Source organism: Neodiprion virginianus, chromosome 6, assembly GCF_021901495.1.
Source record: "Neodiprion virginianus isolate iyNeoVirg1 chromosome 6, iyNeoVirg1.1, whole genome shotgun sequence".
NCBI lineage: Eukaryota > Metazoa > Arthropoda > Insecta > Hymenoptera > Diprionidae > Neodiprion > Neodiprion virginianus.
Genome location: NC_060882.1, coordinates 7,420,712 through 7,447,465, shown reverse-complemented (window position 1 = coordinate 7,447,465; position 26,754 = coordinate 7,420,712). Strand labels below are relative to the sequence as shown.

At 40.6% G+C, this 26,754-nt stretch overlaps 3 protein-coding genes and 1 long non-coding RNA gene across 5 annotated transcripts; 3 read left to right on the top strand and 1 right to left on the bottom strand.

Annotated features, from left to right (window-relative positions):
- The first annotated feature begins 219 nt into the window (after positions 1-219).
- Positions 220-3,215, top strand: LOC124307007 (arginine--tRNA ligase, cytoplasmic). Of its 2 annotated transcripts, XM_046768267.1 has the most exons (8): positions 220-382; positions 487-624; positions 735-963; positions 1,061-1,485; positions 1,612-1,753; positions 1,875-2,137; positions 2,243-2,435; positions 2,543-3,215. In XM_046768267.1, the coding sequence occupies exons 1-8, from the start codon at positions 335-337 to the stop codon at positions 3,115-3,117; spliced, it is 2,013 nt and encodes a 670-aa protein (XP_046624223.1). In that variant the 5' UTR covers positions 220-334; the 3' UTR covers positions 3,118-3,215. The 2 variants fall into 2 exon arrangements, with proteins under 2 accessions (XP_046624223.1, XP_046624224.1); XM_046768268.1 differs by lacking the exon at positions 487-624.
- On the bottom strand, positions 3,205-26,714 carry LOC124307003 (proton channel OtopLc-like). Its single transcript, XM_046768259.1, has 8 exons — positions 25,070-26,714; positions 15,421-15,643; positions 12,337-12,451; positions 6,852-7,074; positions 6,405-6,782; positions 5,785-5,947; positions 4,808-5,677; positions 3,205-4,718 (listed from the first exon to the last, which is right to left on the bottom strand). The coding sequence occupies exons 1-7, from the start codon at positions 26,094-26,096 to the stop codon at positions 4,843-4,845; spliced, it is 2,964 nt and encodes a 987-aa protein (XP_046624215.1). The 5' UTR covers positions 26,097-26,714; the 3' UTR covers positions 3,205-4,718; positions 4,808-4,842.
- On the top strand, positions 8,697-9,461 carry LOC124307018 (uncharacterized). Its single transcript, XR_006908733.1, has 3 exons — positions 8,697-8,910; positions 8,982-9,185; positions 9,262-9,461. It is a non-coding gene; the product is annotated as an uncharacterized LOC124307018 (long non-coding RNA).
- LOC124307017 (protein quiver-like) lies at positions 10,040-12,128 on the top strand. Its single transcript, XM_046768293.1, has 3 exons — positions 10,040-10,238; positions 10,867-11,052; positions 11,343-12,128. The coding sequence occupies exons 1-3, from the start codon at positions 10,181-10,183 to the stop codon at positions 11,552-11,554; spliced, it is 456 nt and encodes a 151-aa protein (XP_046624249.1). The 5' UTR covers positions 10,040-10,180; the 3' UTR covers positions 11,555-12,128.
- Positions 26,715-26,754: the final 40 nt, after the last annotated feature.

Here is a 26,754-nt window from a genome sequence, read left to right as displayed (position 1 = left end):
TTGGCTGGGGTTTGAATAACCCCGTGTAAGTAATCTGGGTGACTGTGGTTGGATATGACTTCAAAAATCTAACTATTATACGCAACAATGGTAAAGTGTAAACGTATAATCTTTTCTTTCTGCGTATAATACTCAATGAGATAGCTGCATTTTGTCCGTTGCTACATTGAAACAGTGCCTTAATTCCAACCATTTTCATGCGAACTGCTGAGGCTCTCTACAGCTCTCTGGTATAATGGAGGAAATATACCTACGTCCGTGCATTGACTCAATCCTGTATCAAGCACGGCACATGTTCGAACACGTTTTGTTTATTGCATTATAAACATTTGAAATGCCTGGATCGAATTTGGAACCATTTCAGCAGAGAGCTGCAGCTGCGGTAATGTAAATCCTCGACTTGTCGTAATTAAATATTGTCAAATTGTACTGAATTTCGATGGTAGTTTTATATTTCTATAATGATCTGTATGATTTGCTTCTAAGGAACTGGAAATTGTCAAATTAAAAGAAGAGATTAAATTATTACAAGGTTTCTCTAATTCGAATATTGATAATGAGGAATTGGAGAAGTTACAGACGGAAAACGTCAAGTTGAAACATCGTCTTGCCATTCTGAAACGGGTTTGTTCAATCTAACCTAACTTAACCTCTTTCCGACTTTACATTTCATTTTTGCCAATCAGAATATTTAAATGTACGTTACAAACTTACTTTGTATTTATTGTTTCTAGGCTGTCGAAAGTGAAAAATCCATTGCATCTGGAAGTTCATGCCAGAATCCTACTGCTATGTTGAGTATTATTGAAACCCTGTACAACCTGTTTGAAAAAGCCATTGGCGACGCTTATCCTGATCTAGTGGATCCCCCAGTAATTATAGCTTTGGGTGGTAATGACCCTAAATTCGGAGACTATCAATGCAACAGTGCTTTACCTCTTGCAAAACTGCTTAAAGCGCAAGGTATTTAAAAAGGATCGTATAGTATAAGTTTGTCCTTTCAACCTAATACCATCTGGAATTCATTGTTCCGGTACTCTGTTGTGACATCATTTTGCAGGAGTCAAGGCTTCTCCACGGGACATCGCCAATAACATAGTCTCTAGTGTAAAGCAAAGTCCACTAGTGGAAAAGCTCGAAGTTGCAGGAGTTGGATTTATAAACATTTTCTTAAAACGTGATTTTGCAATTTCTACCCTGGCAACTTTACTGACAACGGGGCATGTCCCACCACCTTGTACAAAGAGACAGAGAGTTGTTGTTGATTTTTCAAGCCCAAATATTGCCAAGGAAATGCATGTTGGACATCTGCGATCGACCATTATTGGCGACAGTATCAGCAGGCTACTAGAATACTTGGGTCATGATGTACTTAGATTGAATCACATTGGCGATTGGGGAACACAGTTTGGAATGCTTGTAGCACATTTGCAAGACAGATTCCCCGATTACTTGACTGTGTCCCCACCAATTTCAGATCTTCAGGTAAATTATCTAGAAGAATTTTATTCTATTGCATGATTCTAAATTTCAAACTATTATAAAAGTGTAATTGAAATTTTGTGGAGTTGATGCCATAATTATGACATTACTTTGAATTGTTCTCATCAGGAATTCTATAAAGAATCGAAAGAAAGATTTGACAAGGATTCAGAATTTAAAAAACGAGCGTATGAGTGCGTTGTAAAGCTCCAGTCATTTCACCCTGAGGTCACTAAAGCTTGGGAGATGATTTGTGATGTATCGAGAAAAGGTTATCTTTTCATATTTTTCCCCATACATTATCTCTTTAGAGAAAAAATTTTCTTTTTACGTCAACATTTGAAATTCTCCCATCATCCTATTATTAAACACATGTGTCTTGTTCTCGACAGAAATTCAGCAGGTTTATGATCGGTTGGATATAAAACTGATTGAAAGAGGTGAATCCTTTTATCAGTCCCGAATGGAAAAGATAGTCAAGGAGTTAGAAGCTCAAGGATATCTCGATGAAGACGATGGCAGAAAAATTATGTGGGGTAATGAACCAGGCAATGGTATCCCATTAACAATAGTGAAATCTGATGGAGGATTTACTTATGACACATCAGATATGGCTGCTATAAAGCAACGCATTGAAGAGGAAAAAGCTGATTGGGTATTGTATTTTCTTGAATTTGTGCCAAGCAATTTTAATGTATATATGCTTTCTATGTAGCGATTACGATAATACTTATTCTATTTAATATTTGAACACCTCCAGTTGATATATGTGACTGACGCTGGCCAAGCCGTCCACTTTCAAATAATCGAAAAGTGTGCAAGGCGGGCTGAAATCCTGACTAACAAACATAGAATGGATCATGTCGGTTTTGGCGTTGTGCTTGGAGAGGATAAGAAAAAATTCAAAACAAGGTCCGGCGATACTGTTAAACTCACAGAGTTATTAGATGAAGGTAATAACTTAACTATATAGGCTAGGATTTACAAGTAATACTTGTTTGAGTAAATTAACTTGCATATTCTAAAGCTATTGTATCAAAACCGTTTTGTGTAATTACAGGTCTAAAACGGGCTTTAGACAAACTGAAGGAAAAAGAACGTGATAAGGTACTGACTGAAGAAGAGTTGCTCGTTGCGCAAGAGTCTATAGCTTATGGTTGCATCAAGTATGCGGATCTTTCACATAATCGAAATCACGAGTACGTCTTTTCGTTTGATAAAATGTTGGAAGACAAGGGAAATACAGCCGTGTACCTCCTTTATGCTTTAACAAGAATACGATCGATTGCTAGAAACGCGAATGTTACTCGAGAACAACTGCGAGTAGCAGCTGCAACCACTTCAGTGTCATTATCACACGAGAAGGAATGGAAGCTAGCGAAAGTCTTACTCAAATTTCCGGACGTTTTGCTGAAGATTACGAAAGATCTGTGCCTTCATCAATTATGCGAATTTTGCTACGAAATTTCGACTGCATTTACAGAATTTTATGACAACTGTTGGTGCGTTGAAAAAAATCAGTTTGGTGAAATTGTGAAAGTCAACATCGATCGACTGCTGTTAACAGAAGCGACTGCCATCATCATGGAACAAATTTTTCTTTTGCTTGGTTTAAAGCCAGTTTCAAAAATGTAACGAAACTACATTAAGTTATTTGCAAGAGTTATAAATATAACCAATAGTTGAGCTAATGTGCAACTAACAATGAAGAACTTGAATATCTGAATTTTAAATATTTATTTGGTGTATTACTACTACAAATCCATTACTGCGTTGATAAGTTGGTGAGAGAAATTCTTCATCAATCTAAAGTAAGACTGATAGAAGGAGATCGTTAAGTGGTGCAACTTTTATAGCCGTCGTTTTCAAGATTTCAAAGGTTTATCTATATCGTCATAATCAGATCATACAAGGTAAACTTGGCGGTAAAAAGGAATATAAAAATATGGATGGATTGATTGCAAAACAGTTTCAATATCGCCTGGTAAAGTAAAGATTACCAAATTCTCAATACATTTTTCATCACGGTAATATTAGAACTCTTAGACAGCTGAGTCACAAAAAAAAAGCTTTGGAGGTATGTAATATAGGTATACAAGGGTTGCCTGATTCCGACAATTGAGGTTCTCATTTGAGAAGTAGTTAGAATCCCGCAACCCAAGTATACTTCCTGAATGCATTCGGTACACTCAGCGCTGTGTAATAAACAGAAGAGCTAGCAGAACACCTAATACTAGCAACATACTTAATAGTTGAATTACGTACGAATTGGTCCCTGATATTTTTTTTCCTAACACTACAATAGGTTTAAGTAAAGCGGTTATAATTAAAATCTCAATGATACATACAATTTTATTAATCTATCACTCGTATACCTATACATATAAACAAATCTTTATAAATTATTTAATGACGACGAGTATTGGGTAAAACAATTCTCACAAGTTAACGGTTAATTATACATTTAATAATTATGGTATCTATATTTCGATCCTATATACTGTAATATATTACGTTATTCGTGTATACATAATAGTTATCTGGAATAGTCGATGCGATGGCTGCACCTTGAATACACCGTAGTAAATCTTTCGCGATTAACACGAAACACCTCTAAACTTGGAAATACTCAGGTACGTCTGATCTTGAGCATATGTAAGTTCGGGTGCCATGGCACTTTTCTAAAAGTAGATGTAGGCCCTTCATCTGGCGACGGATTCTCTTCACTGGCCTCAGGTATCGCTCTGTTCACTTCCGGCCTGATCCCAGTTACGTCATTATTGAAGCTGAAAACACGTCGGCGTTTCCACTCACGGTGAAGGCCACTACTCCACGCTCTGATGCCCGGATCACTAACAACTCTCCGATGCGTTCTGTGATGGTGATGTGAACGCTGTTGCTGTTGCTGTTGCTGCTGCTGCTGGTGATGATGGTGATGATGGTGATGATGATGAGCAGATTTTCTCCGAGGTGGAGGCATCGCGTACTCTAAATTCTGAGGATGCATCACAGGGGAGGTTAAGTGGAGCACTGGTGTCGAATCCAGGTATAACCAGCTTGCGCTATCAATATACGGGCGTAAATAGGTCGCGGATTCAACAACCCCTGGTTCAATTGGAGGTTCGGACCTCTTGCATCCCCTCGACCATGCAATCGGTGCCGAATCTTCATCCCGGCCCTCGAGGTCGAGGGTCACTCTTCTTCGACAGTACGGGTGATGCGAGCGAGCATGCTTTCTGAAGAGAAAAAATTATCTAGTTCGATTGAAAAAATTGAACTCCTCCCACCAAGTAATCGGAACAAACATTCAAACGCGACTACTAACCCGGTGCGCAGGACGTGGTGAGTGGTCCTATGCTGTCAGTTGAGGGGATGTTCACCTCTCGGTATTCTGTAGCACTTATTCCAGGCTTCGAGCAGTAAAACGCAGCTGTGAAATCGGTAAAATACGAGAAGAGGTAGTCCAATTCTCGAGATAACACCCCACGCAAGAACCCCGAAGAACCTAAGTTGAAGTTCCTGTGACAGCCAGCTCTGAGTGACGACAGTATCAAAAGCCCACAAAACTGCATTGCTGAACAGCAGGAAGGTGATCACCTGCCTCGCAGGTTTAGCCATCATCTGAAAACGAGTTATACACGATCTCTTTGACGCCTCAGCGATCAGGGTACTCTGGGCGCAGCACTGGACCAGCTGCAGGATCGAGACCCCCAACAGGACGATGTATCTGCCCCTCGGGTTCTCGGACTTTTCGTCCATCGTCGCCAGCGAGCATGCGGCCACAACCATCGTGAATACCGAGTAGATCTGGACCCCGAACAAGGCCACGGTTGACAGAAGTCCGTCAAGGGCAGCCGGAGCTCTGGTGACCACAGACATTTGTCTGACCTGAACGAGGCCGCTGGCGGTCATGAGTCCACTCAATGCCAATATCCCGATTGGAGTGCCACATGTCAGCCAGGCCAGAGTCTCCGTTGGGAAATTCTTGTCGTCTTTAACGACGAGGAATATTATGATCACGACTATGCCGGCGACCATGCAGAGGATACCGAGGAATAGGCCCTTGCTGGAACCGTCACATCCGATCCTCGTGTCGTTGGTCAGATCCTTGCTCACGTGGAACTTCTGCTTGTGCGACAGACGGTTACGGCCAACGTTCTGACCCATCACGTAAGTTACGGCTGCAGCAATAAGGCTGAAATTTGAAAATTCAAGACAAAAATGGTCATGCATGCATGTATGATTATTTACTAGTGATATTTCAACCAGTTCGCTCCGGCGGCGGAAAGTTTCTATAAATACCTGAATTGCACGATGAACGGGTAAAGAAAAGGCACGCTTGATGTCCAGAGTCGACCCAGTGTGTTTGTATTCAGACAATCGTGGAGATCTACGACCTGGGATATCTGTTCGTCAGAAATTGGCTGGTAGGGGTTCAGGATACTGTTGCTTGGCACTGATTCATCTGCGAGATGTTGAAATAAATCTTACGCTATTATAACTTCAATTACAGACCATGTTTATACGCGTCCTCGTACCTATAAACTCTGTTTACAACTTGTAGGTACCATTTGTTATAGAATATGATTTCTGCTATTAATCACAGCAAATTAATAATCTTTGGGTTGTTCCTAGACACTGCGAGGAAGCCGTTATAATGGCCATGTATAATGCAAATGTGTGGCGATGAAAATGAACAGCAGAGATCAGTGTCACAATTAGCAGTGAATTTAATGGAATTCCATTTGAACCAGTCAAATCACTTGTATGATTATGCAAAATAATCTATCTTATCATGAAACAATATACACTATGCATACATATAAGGGACTGAGAATGCAATGGTTCAGAATGACGTTGGAAAACGTGACGGGTGGTCATCTAATACTAGAGCGAAATACGATTACAATGTAATTGATTACCCTGCAGTAAATCGCGAACGTGTCTAGTGATTGATCCAGGGAATCCACGAAGGTTTAGGGGTGACGTTTCGGCTTCGGGTCCCTGCTGGGCAAGATAAACTAGGTAGGTCCATTCCTGAGCAGAATCCCAAATGACGAGCCTTGCCCAAACAGCGATGTTAGTAGCTGCAAGATGCGTGAATCCGAATCTGGCGACTAGACCAAAGCGTTCGACTAAGACCTGAGAGTTTACGAAGAGAAAGTGCATCTGAAGGAAGGTGAAGAGGCCGTGGAGAACCGGATGTACGAAGACGATTTCGTTGTGGCATTTATCCCCTTGCATCATCGAGTGCATCGCCATTTCCAGACCGTTGAAGACGAGCGTTGCGAGTCCGAAAACTGGAATGAAACCGATATTGATCATTTTGTTCAGAGCTGTGAAACGATCGAAAATCGCTCGAAACTTACGCAGAGCCCCAACCCGGATATAGAAACTAGTCGGTGCTGTTCTCGTCCGAGAGATATGGGCTCGCTTTAGCGAACCAAATCTCGTTAAAGAAGCACCCCCTAATTCTGCGTCATCGACGCCACCCCCGCTCCCCATACTACTGCAGCTGTCGATAAGGACCCACAGGTAAATACTAATGATCACCGCGATGCTGCCCACGTAGAGATACATCAGAAAAACTCCCTGGAAGAGAAGAAGAAATTTTCATTTTAATCCGCATTTCATATTTAACCTTTGGATTTTCGTCCGAATAAGATTTAGGAAAAACAGTAATAAATTCGTAGAACCCTCAAGGCCTAATAAAAATGCAGCTTGCATATTCTGTAGAGTTCTCGTTGTAACGAAGATATCGAATTATAGCCGCCTGAGATACATAAAACTATGGCGAGGTCGCGGATCGGCCATGACTCGTATTCCATTTTTCAGTATAGAGTACCATAAGTTAATCTCATCCATCCATTATTTAATACACCGCGAGAGAAAAAGAAAGCGAAAATGAATGGTGATACAGTTCTGCGATCAGAACGTGTGTATTTCTACCTGATATGTATCAAGAACATTCCAATAATCAAATACAGTGTATGCCGAACGTTAAGACAATCGATATGGAAGTGGTCGTCGGAGGTATTTTCGAATCGCAAATTTAATTCATCATTTTATTTGGCACATTACATAGATATAGGTATACTGATAACGTAGTAAGTGACCAGCTGGAAGTTGGGTACCAATTGCAATCGCTTTTATGTCAGTCCTTGCATTTTTCTCACGTGTAAAACTGGCACCATTCAACATAGTCGTAAACAAATGAATCGTTAATTATACGTAGAAATTTTCCGAACAACAAAGTATCGAGTAGCTACTCTACTATACATATCAAGAAAGCAAATTGAGTAAATTATATCGTACCTAAGTTAATATTGCGAGTAGACCTAAGTGGGTATCTCATTCGAATACATACGGTACAATTGTCGAACCGCGTGACGCTAGTGTTATAAATATATTTGCATCTAATTTGAAGGGTATTACAGCCGAGGTGTAAATCGTTTTGATTGATGACTCTGCTCAAGTTAATCCTGCAAATGAATTTATTACGTACAAGCGTTTTACGCATACGATGCCCAAGTTATATGTGAACTTAAGACTAAGAAGACAGAGTTTTGATCGGGTACGTCGTAAATTGGCAATTTAAAAAATATTGATGATACTACTTTGAACCGTTCCGTAGAAGAGTAATCAATAAACGATAATAGATGAAAACGTGAACTCGTGACGAAGAGACGGGTAAACCAAGCGAGAAACAAATAGTAATCCCGTTCTAAGCAATTTCATTTTGATTTTGACGGATACGAAAGTTTCTAACACTCGTCTGATGTTACGTAATGCACAGATGTATTATACCGACGCTAACACCAGGAGGTTAACGATAAGCATATCACCCAAATTAATAACAAAACTTGGGAGTACGGACTTCTAACCGCGCTGTCATAAATTATATGAAATGAAAAATGTTAATCACGTTATTTTAAACGGGCACAGTTAAAATCGATACTCAATCAGAGGAGTAGTTGAAAATACATTGAAGCGGTTAAGGTCAAACACGTTAGAATCATGCGTGCTCACAGTTAAATAAATTGCCTCGTAGTACATGAAAAAGATAAATGAACGAGAGGATTAATCGGACAATCTATATTATAGGTATGCACACGTGCGTGTGTACGCTTCGCATGCATGAAAGATATTCGTGACTTGGTTTCCGACACTTAGAGAATGAATTTATTCTCAGCTTTTCGTGCCATCATTGTGAGTTCGTCGCGACTCTCCACGTGTGACGCGCTTCGATGATTCCGACGGTAGCAGGGAACCGGGGATCTCACTTTTCCTTCCACCAACAAACATGCGATACTCCTGTTACTTTTGATGCGAGTGAGAGAATAAAAAGCATCCAACTACGTTGTACAATTCAAGCGTCGGCGATTTCACTTGTACTCTTTTGTACTTCTAGAATAGGGAATATGAGATGTAAGCTGTACATTGTATACAGCCAACTATACTATATATAAATTCTATCACTCATTCCCGTTTGATTTTAGTTTGATATACGGACAGCATTTTATGCACGCCAGAGCACCGGATACCGTAAGCTCACATGAAACGCAATTGACTTACAGCAAAGGATAGAAGAATCATTCCTTTTAGTCATTTCACGTTATTATCCGATGGAATTTATGCGTATATGTATTTCAATCGCATGATCGTCGGAATTCTATCGTTATGGATCAGCCGTGCCTATTACGGTGAGTAATAACATCTTCTGCATCAAGACCCTATTACCCTTCATGATACTTCTTCTTCTTCTACCTACGAATGCAGTTTATGCCGTTCCTCGGCGATCGAGTTCGCGATCGGTGAAGCTACAGGTTGCAGCGGGCCCTTCCAAATAAGACTATTATAGTTGTCAGGGTCAAGGACCTGAACTGTACAGACTACACGGAAGAGTTTGATGAAAGTTTGAAACTACGGACAAACGATCATGAAAGAATACCAAGTTATATTCCCTCCTCTAATCCTCTAATAAATTGTTGCAGGACAAGCGTACGTCTTTTTGCACGGATTCAAACACTCAATTGTAATCAAGTTTTAAAACTTGAAACAATAATATAAATTGTTCGTCATCGTACGTATATGTATAGATGAATTAAAAAATTATTTTCTTGAAATACTCGAGTAAATGTATATATTTTCTACCAACTTATAATCAATAATGATTTTCGTATAAAGAATGATTTAAGCTTCTTGGATGGAAATTCATATAATAGCGTTTGCGTAAAATGGTTATCACGAAATTTTTAACGCTGAGCAAGTTCACCTCAACTAGAAAAACATCTCGAACTTCGATTATTTTCAAAATACGGTACCGCCGCACGTTCAAAAGCATAGATCGTATGAATGGCAGGATGCATTTGTGTGACGGGTGCGTCAAGTAATATGCATAAATGCATAGTAAGCAAGCTAGTGTGCGTTTTACGTTATACGGTACGGTAACTCTGGGAGAGTGGGAGAATCGAATATCGCGGAGCTCGGCGTCGACGCCCAGAGGATGACGTCAGATGAGTGGCGAGTTCTGGAACCGAACGAATGCTGCAGGCAATACGCAACCGTAGAGAAACTATAGGCAGAAACACAGGAGTTGCGGCCGAGCGTGCGCCTCAGTCGGGGCGTTAACCATGCGTTCTTAGCGCGAGTTTACAAAGTTTGTTTGCAATTTAAAAGCGATTCGAGAACAATAAAAATGGCAAGTTCTAACGCGTTTATAGCCGCGTTGGTGACGGTGCTGTTTGTAGCGAGGGGTGAGTGCTAAACGGATTAATAAATCAAACGGATGTAAAGTTGACGTGAAACGGTAACGAGTAACGTTGTTACGGGCGTTTACGTATTGCGATGATTTTGAGAAATGAAAACGTCGCTACGCCTATGCGTATCAACGATAAAACAAAAAGATTCCGTTAGTAACGCGGGACGTGAACGCGGGTGATAAGATCGATCTGACAAACATCGGGCCAAAATGAAAGCAGCGAGATGTTCATTTATTTTGATGCAACTGGCGTACATAACCTAGAAAGGTTCGCAAAGTATGCCATTCGAAAGTCGACGTGCGCGTATGTTATGCTGGCCGACATTTTATCTCACGTGATGTACCGTTGCATTCTGGGTAGATTGGGCGGGTCTTTCGTTGGTCGTTTCGTCAAAACTATTCGCGAATCCACAAAGAATTTTTAGATGAATGACGCAGTGTATTCCGCCTGGCTGTAGGCAACTCGAGTTTCTTTTTCGTAACGCAGTTTGCTATCCCAAAGGCGTCTCCGTGTTACTTGGGCGAAAAGAATTTGCCAAATTAGATTACATTTATTTACGTTAACTTGGAATGAAATGCCGACTTGAAAGTTTTAAATTTGAAAATTGCCGTTTTATTTTCAGGTTCCGAGGCTGTTAGATGCTACCAATGCAGTTCTGACCAAGATGGCAAGGGGGAGGACAATTGCGGGGCTTACAAAACATTTAACACAGAACAAAACATCGCCATCGAATGCAATAGCGAGGAATCGCACATGCCTGGTTCATTTTGTGTCAAATTAGTACAGCAGTCGCCGAGGGGTTTCATATGTAAGACAAATTATAAATTTTCCAAAATTCAAAAGTTTCACAAAGCAAAAAGAAAAAAAAATCGTTTAAATAAATTTGTAATAATCGTATAAATTGGAATGCATAGAATGAATTAATTTCGTTCCCAGCATATCTGGTATTATGTAATGAGTCATCTGAACCCAAAGTTTAAAACCGTAATATCACACTTGTCCTGATTACTTTTAGATCAAGAAAACGATAATGCATTCTTAACGTAAACAAAAATTGATAATGAAAGAATCGAATTCTTATTCGCGATTAATTTTCAGGGGATGGAAGATGGCGTCAAGTGATTCGACGGTGCGCATCGATCTCGAGTACAGGTGTAACAGGGGTGTGCAATTGGGGGGTTTACGAGAATGGAATTTATTGGGAAGAGTGTTACTGCTCCGAAGACTCGTGCAACTCGGCACCAAACGTACAAATATCAGCTGCGATCATTGGAGTCACTGTAATAGCATTGATTTCCATTTTGAAGTAGCATTTAGGGTATATTGAGAGATATACTTTGAACCCTTAACTCCATTTGCTTATTATGTACCTTTTAGCGCTTTTTACCTTTTACTAATGGTAGTATCTTTTACGTGTAATTACATCGTATGTAACGATAGATATTATCCACATTCCGTCCAATGGCATCATACGAGTACATAAAGAGTTTTTTGTTTTTCATTTTTCAAGTTTTTATATTGCATAGATACGTAAGTATAAAATTTTAACTGTTTATATTAAGAGGACCTGAGCATAGCTATTCTTTTATCGGCATTAAATGTCTATTTATCTAATTTATGATCTTAGATCACATGAAAAATGAAATTTATACATCTATATTTACCTTCATGGTATATGCCTTTAATTTAATTTTACAAATAATATATTTCTTACTTTCCATTTACACATATTATATTTTGACCATTATTGTAACGTATTCCGTCCACGAACATATGGTAACAAAGAGAAGAGACATGAAAATTTTATACATGTATATATATATATATATATACACACACATATATACACAGTCTTTTAAGAGAAAAATAAATAAATAAGCTCAATTCCTATCGTATCATTCTTTATACCTAAATCATAGTTTTATAAATAAACGTTCCAAATACAGAAAATATCCTCGCACTATATTTATGTACATTTACATGAAACTTACCCATAGTGTTTTACAGTCTTTTATATTTTTTTCCGTAAATTTTTACGGTAAAACAAAGCTTCGAACAGATTTTTATGGGTGGAACAAGTTTAAAAACTCACCTGCAGGCTATGCAAAGGGACCGGCGTGTCCATCACCTCGGCCAGACAAAAAGCCAGCATGATCACCACGACCAACTCTCCATAAACGTTCGATAAAACAACCCATAATTGAGAGCTGAAACGTGAATAAGAATTGTTTATTTCATGTTATTTTCGAAAATTTGTTACCCTACGAAAATTTTGTTTATCAATTTGTTATTGATTCGTTTGAAAACAATTGATACTGCGAACATATCGACAATAATTGCAATTCTATCTAAGTATTACGATCTATTGAAGTTGTATGAAATACAAAAATGAAAATATACGCCGAAATATTCCTTAGAGTACAATTTATTCCCTCGTAATTTATTTCCAAACTTGCGGGAGAAGACAGAACTGTACGTACAATAATAATAAACAAGTATATATGTATGCATGTGTACTCTGTAATATGCATGGTTTCTAGGAAAATAAATCGTGAAGCATATTACCCCGTAGAATTTTCTTACACAAAGCCGCAACAGCGAGATGTGAAACCTATATCAGCTACGTGAATAAGCTGGTATATAAAATACAGAAAATATGGATATGTGTGTATATACCTATTTTTATACCTATTTCTAATTTGTGAATACGCGTTATCTAGTGTGAGGTGTGCTGTTATACGTAAGCATAGATGTGAGCATTCTCGATGCGTATAATCGTATGTTTTTCAGACCGATTGTTTAAACCGCAAACTGCTGACCTTGCAGTTCTTCGTGCAAGTTTGATTTTTTTCTCAAACCGTTTGCCTGTCGTACGGTTTGCAAAAAGTACTGCGCAATATACAGCGAAACAGAATAAAAAAAGTGACGTGTACAGCAAGTTTGAGGGTCCAGAAAGAAGAGAGTAGGTATGGGACATTCCACGCTAATTAGTTCAGGTTCTGATACCCGACCTCCCAGATTTGGTACGCGATTTTTTATACGGTTGTTCCGACTATAAAAAGCACGGGTATTTGTTTAAAATTTTTTAGGGTAAATTTGTTTTCGTTTAACTATGAAAAATCTTGTGTCGGATATAGAAATTTTTAAGCTTAGACCCAGAATATCAACCGTCGGCATTGGCTAATACTCTCTTTTGAACTTTTTAAAGAAACAAAGTGCAAGAAGCAATTTTCAGTCTTTTGTGGATTGCTGCTCAAACATTTTTATAGATCACTCAGTATTTTTGCGACATTTTCCACATCTTCAAATTACGTTCAAAGATATGTTGGTTTTCGACAATCATAACTAAAGCTTTACTCCAAAAGCCTAAAAAATAAATTTTAGTACTTTTTAGAGTTGGAAATCCAAGAGGTCGAGGGTTAGACTCTGGGCGATTCGGCGTGGAATGCCCCCTATATATTACATAATATTATTCGAAACTTCGTTAGTTTTTCAAATACAGCCAAGTGGAGGTAGAAAACGCGGTGTTGACCTTTGTGGTATAAAAAAAAAGAAAAAAAAAAAGAAAACAAGTATAACTAGTTTCTGAGGATGTTACGTGCGCTTTTTTCGACGATATTTAACGGGTTTTGCACTTTGCGTCGGTCGCACTACAGTTCGTCGTCGGCCGCAAGACGTTGTAAATCCTAATCACAAGTGAAATTTTCCTGTAAAATACATTCACGGTTGATATTGACATTGCAAACAAAAAATATATAAAATGCAAAAGTCACCGTTTCCTATTCCGAGATTTACAAAAAAAGAAAATAATAAAATGATGACACGAGAAACTTGTTATAATTCAACAATCGTGTAAAAAGTGTCAGATAATTGATATTCACTGAATGACAATAATTAAAGTGATTATACATATATATATATATATATATATAATTTGCCAAGAGAGAATATTGACTCATACTATAGATAGATATTAATACCTTGCAGAAATATTCAAACAGGTGTTTACTCGATTCGAGTACATTTTTTTCACACCATCTCACACTGTAGTCGTCAAAATACGAAGGCACCGGGCATAACTCACATTGCATAAACAATGCTCGTTTTTTTGCAACGCTCCATATAGGAAGTGCCTCTGTACATAATGTTTAATAATATCAATAAACGATCGGTCGATTCAGTCGCAGGTGAAAAAATGAATAAAACCGTCAGCAATGAGGGGCTTGGCCTCATCGCACTGCAGTTAAACCCCTGTACATTACACGAAACGATGAATACGTGTACATGATGCATCATAACCGCATCGAAGCGCAGCAATAAGAAACGAAGTGTCCGTAACGACATAAACAGTGATCATTGCCGCTGGTCAATGCTCCTGAATCTGGAATATAGCTGCATGCAGCATACACGTATATGTATGTATGCTAAAAAGATGATGCTCAAAGCGAGTTTCACTTCCATTGCTGCGCACGCGATATTATACGCGGCGTGTCCGATCACAAATAACAACATCTCGATCCCGTAGGTATTATAACAAGAAATACGTGCGTGCGTCTAACGCAATGAAAATTTTCTCGCGATGCAATTCATATATGGATATAAGTGTACGTATACCTATACAAGGATATTAGGGTGGCTCATGATAAAAAATCGGCCACTTTATGAAACCATACTTAATAACATAATATTGTACCTCCTGGAGTGAAAACGTTGTGGGATTTTTTCCTAGAGGTCTCGCATCGACGTTTTCTACTCGCCATTTGTTTTTCTGATTGATCAGATTATCATTTCCTTATATTATACAACGAACGGAACTTTACATGGTAGCGTTTTGCAACTGATTTGGTTTCCATAAAATCCAGACGTCGTAGAATATTTCAAGTCCTACGATCTTCGAGGTATTCAACATGGTGTAAAACGCATTTTTTTTTTGTTTATTACCTTTTGAAAAATCGCTACCTAGGATAAACTCCCGGCTTCCTCGAACGAGCCGTAGTAAAATGTTGAATAATACATGTCAAATACATGGCAAGGAGTTTTTGGGTTTTTTTTTTTTTTTTGTAGGTACCCTGAAGTAAAATAATCGACTCTCTTCAATTACAAACGGTGCAGGGTTAAAAAGGGGAGCGAGAAACGAACCAGTAATTGTGTCACAGACATCGTCGATGGTACTCACAAGGGTTCGGCGTGGTCCAGGAGGTCGTGGGGCGATCGAGCTCCCGCCAAAATTCGCGACACCAAGGACCTGGGGGGCGGCGAGGCGGAAGCGGCGGATTGCGAAAGAGGATCGCGCTTTCCGCCGCCTCCCGAAGGATTGCCACTCGGATGCCCCTCCACGGCGCCCCCCGTGTTGCTCACCGCCTCGTTCAGGCTATCCTTGTCCTGGTGTTCATTGTTCGCTGAAACAAAAAGCATAGATTTATCGGTAGGTATAACATGCAAGCTTATCGGGAAATTAGCTTTCCCTTTTTTACACCATTTAATTTTTTCCACGAGCGTAGTTATTGGTTGTAACGTTTTTTAGGCCTTGTTAATTTACACGGGTGAAATTAAATACGTTTTGCTGATCCAGTAGTATTAAAATAGGATTGCAAATCGCTATTTAAAATTAAAATCAAGTTTGCGGTTTGCGGGTCGCCCCGACGTGTGTTTTATAAAAACAACATTGTAATTTGGGACGAAAACGGCACGGTTAAGAAAAAGCAATTTAATTTCTCCATTTCGAATGTATCGTCAAATTAGCAAATACGTCTGTATGCGATGAAAGACAAGACGTCTTGATTCACTGTAGCGGGTTGATGCTAATTGATTTGTGTCGTCTGAAAGAAACACGAAATTTCGCCGAAGAGACGATATTTCATCGACCTGCGCTGGTTCCCTTTCAGCCTGGAAATTTTACACCGCTTAATCAATCTCATTGCCGATGCATTTATTCAACATCTTTTCGAACGGCGCGCGCTTGTCTCGTGAAATTCCAAATTGTTTTCTTCCATTTTTAACAAAATTAAAATACGAGTACTAGGTTCTACGAAAACTGATTGTAAAAATGTCGTAAAACGGCGCGACTGTGTTCCTTGATAGTCACACAGATACGGATTGATGGCCATTCATAATCATGAGCTCAGTTCTATGTGACGAGTGGCAAAGAACGGAATTGTCGCCAATATATTTTCGTCGATACTGTCGGTTGAATGAAGCAATTAAAGACATATACAGTCCTATAAAATTTGACAAAAATTTACAATTTATGCGCATTCCAATTGATTATCAGATAATTAATAAGCTTTGATATAATCCATAAAAATGTGACACGTATTTTTCCGGCAAACTGTAATAATCCATTTTTGAATTTGTCAAATTACTCATATTTCATTTTACCAGAACAATGGCCTTTCGAATAGTAAATTTATTATTTATAATTTCACTTTTCTTCTTTCCCAAACTCGATAATTTCAAAAGATTCTGCACAAGATGCCGTGTACTAATAATTCATCTTATCCCTCTACTTCCCATTTTATCCTATACTTTTCCCTGACACGACTCGACTACCTGACCAAGAGCAAAAGTATCTGCAATACTGCATTCTGTTTAAATTTCAATTTGGCAAATTAGTTAACAAATATGAGCGTTTTTATTTCAGCTGATAAGCTGAAGCAAGATATAAAGAGGAGAATTAAAAATGGCTGTAAGTACCTGCAGCTAAAAATTTTGAAAAAACGAATAAAAACTGTTTCATCTTCAAATATTCCCGGTACACAGCGCAACGCCACAACTTGACTCGTGCGGAGGTGAAATTGAAGTATGTCAGTGCCGTGCACCTCACATTTAAAGTTCCCGTGCGAGTTCACAAAATTTTTTTCGTTCTCGTCTGTTGGCTCGTAGGAATGATGGGCGCTTAGAAATTACGCTTCTTCTTCCGCTCGCGCAGGCTACCACAATTTGTTTCAACGAATTCTAACGGTCAACTAGATACACGAAACGCTCAGCTACGTCGGTCCGATATTTGGAGCCGAATGAGTCGACAAAAATACCGCGAGCAAATTCTTGTTCATCATTCGTCCTTTACGCGCGATTCCACCTTTTCTATTCCGTCAAATAACCGCGTTACGTTCATGGAATCGAAAAAAATTTGAAACTCGAACAGCAACGAGAGAAAAAATGATACGGATTTTTGAAATGACAGGCAATTTTAATAAAAAAATGCAAAATTTCATCACACGAAACAAAATGCGAGTTAGCAATCTTCCTACATTAAAGATGCAATGGTGTACTAAATTTTCTACAGTTCCCCGGTCGAAGATGAACAATATCGGTCGCGTTTGATATCAAAAATAACACACAAGCTATCAGAAATATGTGTAATATTGTAAACTCTCCAGGTTCTAAATATTTAATAATGATATGGGGATTACAGCATTTGGATTAAGCCGCAGTCTCGTGAGAAAAAATGTTCAGAGAATAAACTCATTGCTTCGTTTTACACGATAACTTATAAACATAGATACAATAATGATGCTACCTGAGAAAGGAGGAAGTGAATCTTTAACTTTCCAATATGATCAAACGTACGTTCGTTCGCGGTATGATTTTGCATAAAGAATTTTGTTATTCACGCTGCATAGAATATTTGCATACGACAATTTTACATCTATAGATCTATACACATATATGCAGCTTTGTATATAGAGACTGAAACAAATATTGTATCTGTCGATCTTTTGAACTATAACCGCCAGTGTAGTATGTAGAGAAAAAAACTTGACCGTCGAATCATTTACTCAGATCAAATATTATCTCGTGTATTACGTTTGGCACAAGCTCCTTCAGAAGCGACCGCCTCGACGGCTCTCAGAATGTTAATCAAGTGTCGGGTTGGAGCATCGGCGGCATCCCACAAATCACTACAGCTGATGTTGCGGCTTACCGCGGGTGTCAAAATCGTGACAAACTGCAGTAACCGGTTGATCGTGCAGGCGATATAAAAATTACTCGGTCGGTTGGTTTATTCTTCCGTTCGGATCGTCGCGCGAAATATACCAGAGGTATACAAGGAAGTGTAAACGGACTTTCAAATTCATAAATTATACGGTTAACGATTTCCTGGTAAGATCAACGCCGCTTTAAAACTGATCCCTTGTAAAGTGAAAAGCGATAAAGTTATGGACAGGGTAATTTGAATCGACATAAAATGTTTTTTCACCTGACGATGGGGGGGAAAAACGCGTAGCGAAAAAAGGAGACACTATCGACTCGCAAGTAAAGAATGTACGATCTTTTAACACCAACTCCCGTAGCTCAGTTTTCAGTGATACACAGACAGATACACTCATTCTCATCGTAAGGATGTGAAGCAGACATTCGTACGTCCACCGTATGTGCCGAAAACCGAGTTTGTAACATATGCCAACGAAAGTAACGTTTGCGATGTAAAAACATTGAGACTGCAGGAGGTTGATGATGTTGGTGGTAATCAAACCGTGAAATTAGAAACGTTACAATTAGCAAAAGCTTCGGTTTATTACTTATATAGAAGAAGATGCGGTAAGCAGGTCTGGAGTCGAATTGCAAATCGGGTAAATACGTTTGTCTTACAATATGTAATAAGTGAAGAAGGTACTCCACGTGAGCATCTCGACCAAGCGACAGCTAAATTATATGCGAATGTCGAGTCGTGGGAGAATGAATAACGATCACGCCGCAAGGAGTAAAAATGCGACAGTCACGATGCACGAACGAAAGGTTTAATTTGCTTTCAGGTAAAAAAGCCATAGATACTTATTGTTAGGTACTTGATGGAAGTAAGATTATTTCGTCGAAGAATTGAAACTGATTTGGTAGAAATTGGCTGCGTCTAATTAGTCGTTACGTAAGGTATGTATCGCTGATTGGCTTCAAGAAATGCAATAGGAATAATTTCCTATTGCATTCCACGGAAGGCGCTTTGACCCTGGATTTTCACCGAATGATTAATTAATACTTACCTCTACTATAGAATAATGAAGAGTTAAAAATTCATATAGAAAATAAGAGAGAAACTATCACTTAGTCGTTCTAATTTCCGTAGCGAATTTCTTTCGCGCTACTTTATGGATAGAAGAATTTTAGGGAACAATAAGTTCACGTATGCGCAGAATCGATTAGAGTATCAACTTTCCTATATAGAATTAGCATGTTCAACTTCTATTGAAAATTGTGTGCAGATTTCAAACTATTCACAAATTTCGTCAAGAAAATCAGACATCGATAGGTATAAAATTTAGACAACGACTGGACCAATTCCAACAGTTACCCATCTTGAAATGTCTTTAAATCGAGCTTTTCCAGACGACTAAATTTTCTCAAAAATGCGCCCTAAAGTCCGGCATAACAACTACCGTTCAATTATTCTTTTTTAAACTTGACACACGATGAAAAAACATTTATGAAAATCAAAAAAAAGAAACAGAACACGTCTGCCTGTTCAACGTGCCAATTTAACATGAATTGTTGCAAAATATCGGCAGATGCGAGACGGTCAGCGATACAATTAGGGAAGCGAGTATAACCGCGTGCAACTTGGTAAATCGAATCTTTAGCAGGCCAATCACGAACGAGCAATAAACCCACATGGCACCGTATAGCGCCGTTATCTTGCGGCGATCGAAACGAACCGGAGCCTCTGTAGGTACCCATACCATCTTTGTACCGAACCACATCAGCGGTGTCGATGATCGTTCCATCGGCATCCCGTAACGCATACTATCCTCCGATCGCTGCAATGCGAGCAGTTCGTTCCTTCAAGCATCGTCGGCGGCAAAAAGTGTCACGTCCAGATCCAATCGAGAGGGAAAAAGCGTTAAAAATCCATTATGCATTACGCCCGGTATACCAAACTGAAATTAATTTCACCAGGATTACCGATCCAGCCTGCAGTTCGATCACGTTTTCATCGCGATGTCGCGAGTACCAAGCGCAAAAAATTGAACTTCGTAAGTTCCGCGTTAAAAGGTGAGCTGATGACGGATAATCATTCCCGAATATCGGAGAGCAAATATCAAGCATCGTTCATTCCTTATGCGCGTAATTTGCGGTTGTTCGACAGAAAAGAGGATAAGAGGTACGTACGTTATACTCGCGTAAAGTTGGTGAAAATGAAAAAAACCGGTTACAGTGTAATACACCTCACGGACCACACATGCGATATGCTCATGCCTTCGTTTATTTGAGAAAATTTTACCTGGTTCGTAGAGACTGTCGACGGTAAATCCATAAGCAGTGGCTTGGCGTCTCGCCGTGGTAAATCTACAGTTCGCAGTGATGCGGCGATAAAATCTGCGCACCTTAGCGAGGCTCGAGGCGTTCGATGGCGGTGATTTTCCCTCTATGTGTATCTCGGCTTTCCAACCTCACGTTCAATTATTATATTATTATAAATTGTATATCGCACCGTGTTTCTCTCGCGGTATACTTTTTTTTCTCTTATACACAATCCACAAAATAAGTTAAAAGAGAAGGAATTCGTTTCTCAATTTCTACGGGCTTACGGGAAAGCTCCAAGTGCCTCTCGAATCATAGTGTATACGAGCCGACAATTTTCTTTTATTTTGATAAAAATCTAACGGCTGCTGTCAGTTGTTGTAAGCACAGTGTGTATCCGCGCTGAGTGCACGGGACTCTTGAGCAAATATGTAAATATGTATAACATACACACGAGTATAGAATATGATGGATGACTGACAATGAGATACACACTGGTACGTTGAAGCAGCGTATGGATAAGAGAAAACTAACACGTTTCGAAGATATCGACGCTGTGCAAAGAGCCTTGGCGGAACTGGTACTAAGACTCACAGAAATTCACTACCGGGGGTACTGCTTAAGCGAGAAAGAAACCACTACGGTGGTTCTGTAACGCCACGTAGAAAACGACTACTGTGTACGTAGATCCATGTTCTCGAAACGGAACGATCTCCCTCTCTCGCTTGTCTCGTTAATACCGGCTTAGGAAGTTTGTATACGTATGGTTGAAGAGAGAAAAACACAGCTAGAGCCTGTGCCATGCACAGGAGTGTGTAAACACGAAATTCAGAAGGGGGTCAAGCGACAAGGAACGGTCTTCGGATCGTCTAATTACGCGTGGAGTGGATGCTCTTCATCCCAACCAAAGAGGAGGATTATCGTTGATCCCGCTTTGAGATGTATATCCACGGCACACGGAAACGCGCGTTTTTAATCTAGCCGAGATGAAGATATCCGCGATTAACAATGCTTCGAAACGGAATGCCGTGCCGTGCCGCGAGCGTCGAGTTGCCGCGGAGTTACTCTGATCATCTGGCCACGATGATCATCGCAACAGGAAAGACGACCACCGAGTTTTACGGTGGTGGCGATGGTGGTGGTGGTGGATCGCCGCTTAGCCTCAATTCCATTTTTCAGCTTCTTTACTAGCGGCCCAGAATTCAGGCCTTACAATTCTCAAGATGGCTCACCACCACACCATCTGCGTATCAATATCTCCGCCAATTACACGGCTTCGTCGCACGCGAAGGCAGCTCAAGATCTATATTCTAATGCCGATGATCGTTCGTTGGCATCGGTGGCCATTCGATCGGACGCGTTTTATAGGCTCGTGTCAAATAAATTCACAGAGAATCCGGGTTTCGATCGACGCGGAATTCTTCAACACATCATAGAAGTTCGGGGCTATTCAATTAATTATAGTGACGATGCGAAAATGGAGTCGCGATGATTTCTAACGAGATCGATATCGCGGATCCAGTTTCACCGATCATCGATCAGTCGGAATCGCGTCAAGTTTCAAATTATTCTTCTCCATAATTCTTCAATTTTAACGCCGAGTGAATAACATTTCACTCTATGGTTACGGAGTATCTATATTTTCTATAACGCGTTTCACGAATTTATCGTGACTATTGTTATTTGTTTAAAGTATAACGCGCCATTCGAGTGCACGATGCGGGGCACTCGGCTGAACGAAAACACGGGAAGACCGCAACTAACGAAAGTTTATACAGTGGAACTGCTGCATAAATGGGTGTAAGCACAACTTTAATTACACGCCTGCTAGCGCGCCGGATGCTCGTTAATATTAAAACTGAGATTCAATATAATATTTGACTACAGTGGGTATTATATCGCAGTCTTAATTATGCATTCAATTACCTTCTACAACCGGCTCAGCTACTTTTCGAGTAGGAAAATCGATTAATCTTTGTCGAGCCATCCTTATAGTCTTAATAGTTCTTCAAGCATAATTTTGCGTTGTATAAATATACATCAAGCGCTTGCAAGGCGAAGTATTAGGAAATAATCTGAGAAAAAAATCACAACATCGATTTTTTACTTTCACATCAGTCTTCGCGATGACAAACGTATGAGTAGTCACTTTTCATCACTGAATATTATAAAAAAAAGGATAAAATAAAAAACATGAAGTTTGCTATTCCGCACTTGCGGAGGCTGCAGTAAATCTGCTCCCAGAAATCCGGATAAATTTTCGTTGTGCGAAATAACATGACAGTGGATTTTGCCAAAGTGACCATCACGAGTCCCGATTATCGCTACACGTGGAAACATTTCCGCGTTTGTAGTAACGGTGACAGCATACAACGCGTCAGATGCACCAGATCTGTGCAAAGTCGGCCAATGAGGGGGATGGCAGTAAGGATTGGGAAGTAAGGAACGAGATGCAGGCACATAAAAAGTGAGTAAAACGTAATAGTCGAAAACCGCTCGCTGCTTACAGTGATAGGAATGTCTAGCCGTGTAACCTAGACCCGTTCATAGGTACGTACCTACTTCATGCGCTCTCCAGACTCGGACGATATTCGAGTTCAAGTCGGCTAATGCCTGAAACGAACGGCCGAGGAAGACTACTTCGAATACAGAACAGCGCAGCGAGGAAATGGCTACCAGTTACATACATACCTGTATATATATACGATACGCGCTGTACTTTGAAAGAATTTGGCGTCGTTGAATGAAGGATGAAACAGAAGTGAAATAAAAAATACACCAAAAACCAATCAAACCAATCAAACCAAGCACGAGCTACCGGGAATACGTTCCGCTCGATGGGAAAAACGTATGCTTTGAAACGTAGCATGAAATGAGACGTACGCGAAACGTTTGCGTAGAAAAGTCAGGATGGTAATTAGGCGAGTAAAATACTTCCGCTAAATTTCTCGGTCATTTCATAACGTACCGAATGCAGCAGGTAAATACCGGCGCCTGTGGAGCGAAAAAGGAGAGTTCACGGTTTACTTTAATTATTGTTCACGCCTGCTGCAGATACTATCTTTGTACGAACATTGCCGCGTTCATTGTGGATGAGCCAGACTATGCTAGCTATCCGTGTCCGATCGGAGGACGGCCTACATACCTGCCGACCATTGCCAAAATACTTTCTTCTCTTAAACAGTTTCGGTCCTGGAGTATTGCGATAATTATTGCTTCTCGTATAATTGAATTTTGCTTCCGTTCTGCGTTGCGTACTAGTTAGTTTGATGCAAATACGAATACGAGTATGACTTACCTAGTCGTTGTGTCATCTAGCTTGTTAAACGATCAGCGGACAGCAGTGGGAAGCGAAAAAAAAAGTACACCTGGGGGATATAAATGAACACCTTCAACGCGGAAATCTACTTTCTCTAGTATACATGTACCATTGGTATAAAGTATCGTTGAAGCATTCAGCTCTTGTCAAGATCGTTCCCACAGAGCGAAAACCATGAACGTACTTACGTGTAATTTATACTCAAAATCCCAAAGAAGAGACTGACACGCACGTCTGACCTTAAAGAATGCGCTATAATAGATACGCCGAGAATTTTCATAGCAGCTAATTAATCGCTGTTAATCAACACGCACCGCGGCGGTTAAACAGTAGCTGTAATATCGTTCATGCTCGTACCGTGTCTAGATCCAGTTAATCAACCGTTGTCGATATACTTAATAGTTTTCGGAAGCTGGTCTCGTCCGTTGCTCCGTTAATCAGATACACGCAACAAATCAAGTCGTGATGGTACATATTTCTAGACCGATTTATATTCAATCTTTGATTTTGTCGTTATAATTTATATTATCGCCTCGTACTTGATACTCCGATAAACAGAGAAATTGACGAATTGAAGAAGCTACGAACTGGTTCTACAGAAGTTTATTCTACAAAGTGCGACCCTAGATAAAGAATGGGAATCCTACAGAGTTCGTTCCTGCAGAAAAATTATGTAAATAAGTTGAGAACTACGCGTCTGGAACCGCATTCGAGTGATTCGTGGCACCTTAAAGATTATAATTATAAGTTAGGCCATATGCCCAACCGCGACACACAGTTCCCTGATAAGAACGCAGACGGTGACTGTATCACCTCTAGAGCTGGAATAAGTAAGGCTTCACTCTTTGTAGAAGTGAACTATTTAGGATCACATTCTGTTGAATTTTCGTTCTGTATAGTTTAAAAGTACTCTGTAGGATAAAACTTTTGTAGAAAAAGTCCTGTAGGATATCTTTTTAGGACTCCTATACTATACGACAGATTTCTGTAGAACGGGAAGCCTCTCGTCCAAGATCAGTCGATTTAAGACGACGTTCTCATAATCACGTAACGTATGTTGAGTTTTGAAGAACCTCCGTTTCTGTTTTTACTTATTGAATAGGTATTTTGAGATTATCAATATACCTATACCGCCAGAGGCAAAAATTGGAAAACAAAGTTTAATCTTCTTACAAAGTACGAACCAGTACTAGAAAAATGTTCACTCTGAGATTGTCGAAATGTGATTACCCGAAAGGTAAGATGACGTTATATAATTGACCAAGCTGACCTTTGACGGGTGCAGAAACAGTGGAGGCGCCATCGGGAACGTCAACAGCCCGTTCTTGGTTCCCCGGCAATATCATGGACATCTTATTGGCTGCGGGATCACTTTCGCGAAGTTTCCAGTTCTCCCTGCCGGGAGAAACGGGCGGCGAAGATTCCCTCTCCTTCCATCCAACATCTCGCAAATGTCCGTCGTTATTTTTGGCCTCATCGACGAGATCCTCAGAGTCCTTCCAGGCGTCCGGATCAGGAAGATCGGGAACAAGGGTCTCCTCGTCGTCGTCCCTTATCCTCCACTTGGCCCTTTGATGGGGCTCGTTTTTGATCGACTTCGCGTCTTCCTTAGCCGCGATTTCGCTCACCGAGTCAACGACGTCCTCGACGAGTTCCTCCTCCCTGAGGATGTACTCCCTGCGTTCGTTGGGATCGGGATAAACCCTATAGGGCCCAACGAGGCCCACGATACCCCTGGGAATTCCAGCCACCGGAGGATTAGCTCGTGTCCCGGCATCTCTCTGCCAGTCGTAATCGAACTTGGGTTCACCGTCCGTCGAGTACATTTCGGGGTTTGGTCCCGTCTGCCGAGAGGCCGTCTGAAGCCACCGATTTAGCTCCTGCTGTCGGTTCAGGACCTCGGAGTCCTCCTCCTGCTGTCGTATCTTCGGCGGTTTCCTGACGACGCTGTAGATGGCTTCCTCCTCCTCTTCAAGGGGTTCGACTATCTCCGCTGTCTCGTTGGGAAGCCAGACGTAGGGAGATTCTTTCTGGTGAACACTCGTGGCGTCGGAAAACTTCCTACCCTTAACCGCTCCGTTCACCGCGCTGATCACAACCTGGACCGCATTTTCGTTGAGCGTTGACGGCGGCGATGTTGCCGGTGTAGCGGAGTCCGTGTTGCTGTCCAAAACGCTGTAGACTGGCTCGCGGGTCGCCGTCTGTATCCACCGGGGTCTTGGCCTTCTGCCGTTGCTGGTACCCGCACTTTTCTGCTCCGTGATCGCGGCAGAAATGCCGGACAGTTCAGCCACCATATTAATTCCCGGTCAGAGGCACAACGGGTATTTGGTTTACGATGTCAGGCGGCCGGAAGTCACGCCTTGGTCAATCCGAACATGTCGAGGTCCGGACACGCCGGATTTTTTCACGTATCAGTGTCGCGTTATCGCCGAATTCCTCCGCCTGGACGTCACGTGGGGTTTGAAGTGGCGCTTCTTTTGGCTTACCACCACTACAATCTACTCCGCGCTGACGATGAGAACCAGAAGAACCAGCGGCAGAGCCGCGATAAAATTCGTCAAGTACCTACGTGGCTAAAATCGCGGATATAATGTGACAACCGGGATTGCCGGCGGTTCGAAGTACGGCCAAAAAACCGGCGAACCAAGTCAGAAGAGGCAGTCGTAATATGTAAGTTAATGTGATCGCGAAACGGTACCGCAGTCAGAGTAAACAACGTTTTCCATTTTTTTTCCTAGCAGCCAAGAACCCGATTCACGTTCGACATTCCCAGATTATTACACTTGTTTTTTCCTTCCCTTCCGATCGAATGTTCAAACGACTGGTGAATAATATCAGGATCCAGTTACCCGCGAAACGATCAGCCGCACGCTACACACTTTAACCGTCGTCTTCCCGAACCAAACTCGATGATCCACAAATGGTAAATGACGTCGAAAAACCTTTTGCGCA

Bases quoted from the DNA above. Each gene is read 5' to 3' on its own strand.
- LOC124307007 (XM_046768267.1), top strand. From the start codon at position 335: ATGCCTGGATCGAATTTGGAACCATTTCAGCAGAGAGCTGCAGCTGCG. The intron at 625-734 runs GTTTGTTCAATC...TATTGTTTCTAG, and splicing joins GTCTTGCCATTCTGAAACGG to GCTGTCGAAAGTGAAAAATC. The intron at 1,754-1,874 runs GTTATCTTTTCA...TGTTCTCGACAG, and splicing joins TTGTGATGTATCGAGAAAAG to AAATTCAGCAGGTTTATGAT.
- LOC124307017 (XM_046768293.1), top strand. From the start codon at position 10,181: ATGGCAAGTTCTAACGCGTTTATAGCCGCGTTGGTGACGGTGCTGTTT. The intron at 10,239-10,866 runs GTGAGTGCTAAA...TTTTATTTTCAG, and splicing joins GGTGCTGTTTGTAGCGAGGG to GTTCCGAGGCTGTTAGATGC. The intron at 11,053-11,342 runs GTAAGACAAATT...ATTAATTTTCAG, and splicing joins GTCGCCGAGGGGTTTCATAT to GGGATGGAAGATGGCGTCAA.
- LOC124307003 (XM_046768259.1), bottom strand. From the start codon at position 26,096: ATGGTGGCTGAACTGTCCGGCATTTCTGCCGCGATCACGGAGCAGAAA. The intron at 6,783-6,851 runs GTAAGTTTCGAG...GTTTCATTCCAG, and splicing joins TATCCGGGTTGGGGCTCTGC to TTTTCGGACTCGCAACGCTC. The intron at 5,948-6,404 runs GTAATCAATTAC...AACATCTCGCAG, and splicing joins CGTTCGCGATTTACTGCAGG to ATGAATCAGTGCCAAGCAAC.